We start from the raw sequence: 4,190 nt of genomic DNA on the forward strand, positions 1-4,190 counted from the left end.
CCCAGCTTGGAACGCACCCGGCTGGGGACAGGCAGCGACGTCCAGGGGACCTCGCCGCCGGGCCGACTCCTAGTAAATCCCACCTCAAGGAAACGCTAGTTCGGTTCTGCAGTTCAGTCTGTGCGGGGAAGATAATAGAGCAGCAGCCAGGCAGCTCTCTGAACACTTTCAGGAGAAGATTGCCCTTAAAAACAGCGTGCACTGTTCCGTGGAAGTTGCTACCCAGTTTCCTTCAGCCTAGATCCCCATAGTTGTGAGGCCTGGCTCTGTAGCCAGCGGCCCGTCACCTTCCAACCGGCCTGTATTTGTTTTAAAGACCAAGAGAGAAGGGGAACAAGTTTTGCAGATGCACCCGATTTGAGCATTAGACAAAGGCGGGTGCCGGGCTGTGTCTAAATGTACACACCAGCTCGGAGTTCGAACAGCCAAGGGGAGCTCAGGGCCTGTTTGCAAAGCCTTCTCGTAGTTTCTGTTTCCCTGCTGCCGGCGTCCTTCCTGAGGAACCTGGGCCTGTGCTCCGCTCCAGCTCTGTGGGTTTTTTTCCAGGCCCTCCTTGCTGTCCCCAGGCACACAGGCCCTCCTGAGGACAGCGGCAGCACAGCCTCTGGCTCAGGCCAGCCCAGCAAGGGCCTTGTCCGTGCTGGGCTTCACCTGGGAACCTACGTTCAGAGGCTTCTGCAGGGAGTTGCTTGTGAGGGGAGGCAGTGGGGAGGGCAAGTGAGGGCCAATCCTTGTGTTGTCCTGAAGGGCCCCATGGCCACTACTCCTGCGCCATCATGTGGGGGCTGCCCATGGCCTACACCCGTCCAGGTACCACAGAATGTCCTTTCAAGAGCCCTGATCGGTTACTGAGCCAGGGTCCAAAGCGGGGGAGATTTGAGGAATGGGAAAGACATAAGCTGAGTCCACCCTGGGTAGCTGCGTCTTGGGGTTATGTGTCTTAAGGGGAGCAGAAGCTTGCCTGTGCCCTGAGGAAGGTGGGGAGACTCTTTCATGGGGCCATGATAGAGTGGGGCCCTGAGTGTCAGGGGAGTGAGGGCTCTGGGCCCTCGCCTCACTGAGGGGATTGGGTAACAGCCGAAGACCCAGCTAAAAGGGCAGTGAGTACGCCTGGAAATCACACGGGACTACCCGGTTTCACTTTGTTGGAGCCGGGAGCTGCTTTCATCAGTTTGGGGAGGCTCTGCTAAGGGCGCATGTTAGGCACCCTGCTGCCCGCCGATTCTGGGACCAAGAGGCCAAAAAGTCAGCAAGGGCGAGGTCGGCTTTATGCAGTCCAAGGTTGCCGAAGGTGGGGTCTCCAGCGCTGGGTCTGCCATTTCTGTGTCCAGGAACGGCCCAGGAAGCTCCACTGCTGTGCCGAGCTCCCAGTTGAGTAGGGGCCTGCTCAGATTAGAGCAGCTAAGCCAGGAGAGATGGAGCCCAAGGGTTGGGATGACACAGCAGCCCCCAGAGGCTGGAGGGAAGGGCCAAGCAGAGGGGCTGCTAGCCCCAGGCAGGTTAAGGGGGGCTGCCTTCCACCAGCTGGGGTGACCCGAGGCCTCATCACCCCCAGGCGGATGTTCCCCACCTTCCAAGTGAAGCTCTTCGGCATGGATCCCATGGCCGACTATATGCTGCTCATGGACTTTGTGCCGGTGGATGATAAGCGCTACCGGTGAGCGAGCGGTTGTGAGCGTAAGGGACCTGGGAGGGCACCCTGGAAAGTGGCAGGTCTCTGCCTGGTGACCCAACTCCAAGGGTCGTCTGCACCATGAAACTCTTCAGGCACCTGCGATGCTGCCCGATCAACCCGCTCCCTCCTCCACTTCCATCTGACCCCAGACCGACAATCCCACTCCATGTGCTCTCAGAACCCGCCTCTGGGAGCCCCTTGAGCCGCAGGCTGCAGACAGCTCTTGCGCCCCTGGGCTGGTGTGGCCCTAGGGTGGTCACTCAAGTACCCAGCCCCGGACTTCTTAAAGTCTCCGTCTCCCAGGAGGCCGGCCTGAGTGCCTAGTTCCCTTCCCCCATCCCCAGGGAACTCTGGGTCCTGGAGCTGGGCCGGAAAGGTGGGGTGGCCGGGAGAGATTATGCAGGGCGGGCCTCAGCTGCCTGGACAATTAACAGCAATTAATAAAGAGAATGAGCACTGCCCTGTGCCTGAGGCCCGGCAAGACCAAGTGTGGGCTCCCACCGCAGCGGCACCGGGCGGGAGGACCCGCATCCAGCGAAATGAGATGGTGGGAGCGCTCAGTGCCCCACGGGGTGTCCAGTTCCTTAATTGTTTTGAGTGTTGGGGTGGGTGGAAGTTCTCTGTTTAGTCCATAGGCTCCCTCGGAAAAGCTCCCAGCATGTGTGGCAGCAGAGGGTTCAATCTCACAGGCGGGGAAACTTCTCAGAGGCATTTTTAGGGTTCATCCAGCACAGCGGTCAAGGCCCTCTGGGTTCACCTCCACATGCACAACCCTGCCCCGTGCCGCTCCAGGTACGCCTTCCACAGCTCCTCTTGGCTGGTGGCAGGGAAGGCTGACCCTGCCACGCCAGGCCGCGTGCACTACCACCCCGACTCGCCTGCCAAGGGCGCACAGTGGATGAAGCAAATCGTGTCCTTCGACAAGCTCAAGCTGACCAACAACCTACTGGACGACAACGGCCACGTGAGCGACCGCCTCCCCAGGCTCCCGGTGTCCCACAAGCAAGGCCTCGTGTCCCCAGGCACCCGCCTGTCCCTAAGAGGCCTATAGAGTCCCCAGGCCCTCGGCTGTCTCCAGGAGGCTCTGGGCTGCCCCTGAGGAGGCCCTTTAGAGTCCCTGCGAGGCCAGAGGCTGAGGCAGAGCTTGGGCAGCACTGGCGTGCCAATGAGGAGAGCAGCCTCTGGTCAGGGGTCACACAGCCTAGTGGACCTGGGCCCTGGGAGAGGGGTCGCCCTCCTTCTCTCACCCCACTCCTGATTTTATGCGGGAACCTTTTTTAATGGAAAGGATGGGGCCGTGCAAGGGGGCTGGGGAAAGGCTTTATGGAGTCCAGGGCAGCGAGGCCGCTGGGCAGGCACCACAGAACCTAAACCCAGATCTTTTGCCGCTTGGAGCTCATTCCTGGCAGTTGCCAGTGGGTCACAGCCTCCTCTTGGCCCAGTGACCCAGCCTCATCTTGGAATTAAGGGTTTTGCCCAACTTATCCAGGAAACTCATTGCCAACTCAGACCTCAGCCCGTTTCTTGGCTCCCACCCCAGATCCTCAGCCCAGCCCCACCACTAGAGCTGATTCCCCACCTTGTCTTCCAGATTATTCTGAATTCCATGCACAGATACCAGCCCCGCTTCCACGTCGTCTATGTGGACCCGCGCAAAGATAGCGAGAAATATGCCGAGGAGAACTTTAAAACCTTTGTGTTTGAGGAGACGCGATTCACGGCAGTCACTGCCTACCAGAACCATCGGGTGAGGGCCTGCGGGGAGGACCTGAGCAGATTCAATGCCTCTGGGGAAGCGGGTGTAATTTTCAGTTGCCGTTTGGGGACAGTAGGTTCGCTTAGACCTGCAGGCTGTGGTCCCAGTGGAGCCCAACCCAACTGGAGCCCCACTCCCAAGGGCCTCAAGCAGCCCCCTCCCTCCAGAGGCTGGCTGGCCCAGCCTCCTATCAGCTTGACCTCCAGCGGCAACTGTCCTGAAAGTTTGTTTTCCGAACCATTCCGGAAACTCCCCATCAGGGGCCTGATCTGAGGTGTACCCAGATTCCTAGGGAACCCGCTCTGTTCCCCCCGCCCCGCACCGCGCTGCACAGGGAGGGGGGCGGTGACCACATTCCCGTCCCAGTCAGGGGCATAGGGTCTCCATCCCCATCCACTTGGGGGACACCAGAGAGGGGTTCCCTAGTGAGAGAGGAGGTTCCTCAGACCCCCGCCCCCTGCAGGAGGGAGCACCAGCTCCGTAGAGGAGAGGCAGATGTGGGCTGCTGCTTGTCGGGGCAGCAGAGAGGCCCTTGGTGCTCTTCTCCTAACACTCCCCTATCCTCCGCCGAGGTCGGGTGGCCCAGGCTGCAGGGCTCCAGCGGCTTGCTCTCACCCACCTCCCTGCAGATCACGCAGCTCAAGATTGCCAGCAATCCCTTCGCCAAAGGCTTCCGGGACTGCGACCCTGAGGACTGGTGAGTGTCCTCCCCAGAGAGAGAGAGCGCTGGGCGCCTGGCGCAGGCGCCGCCCTGACCGC

The 4,190-nt window shown here is 60.5% G+C and overlaps 1 protein-coding gene across 1 annotated transcript in view; it reads left to right on the forward strand.

Annotated features, from left to right (window-relative positions):
* The window catches only part of TBX1 (T-box 1), a gene marked incomplete at its 5' end in the record, with an annotated part of 29,145 nt that overhangs the window by 6,005 nt on the left and 18,950 nt on the right, over nt 1–4,190 (forward strand). Inside the window, 4 exons of the mRNA XM_011986071.1 lie at nt 1,556–1,657; nt 2,468–2,639; nt 3,267–3,422; nt 4,061–4,128. Of these exons, the coding sequence (XP_011841461.1) occupies nt 1,556–1,657; nt 2,468–2,639; nt 3,267–3,422; nt 4,061–4,128 (498 nt within the window). The remainder of the gene's footprint in view (nt 1–1,555; nt 1,658–2,467; nt 2,640–3,266; nt 3,423–4,060; nt 4,129–4,190) is intronic.

This window comes from Mandrillus leucophaeus, unplaced genomic scaffold (genome assembly GCF_000951045.1).
Source record: "Mandrillus leucophaeus isolate KB7577 unplaced genomic scaffold, Mleu.le_1.0 Scaffold291, whole genome shotgun sequence".
Lineage (NCBI taxonomy): Eukaryota > Metazoa > Chordata > Mammalia > Primates > Cercopithecidae > Mandrillus > Mandrillus leucophaeus.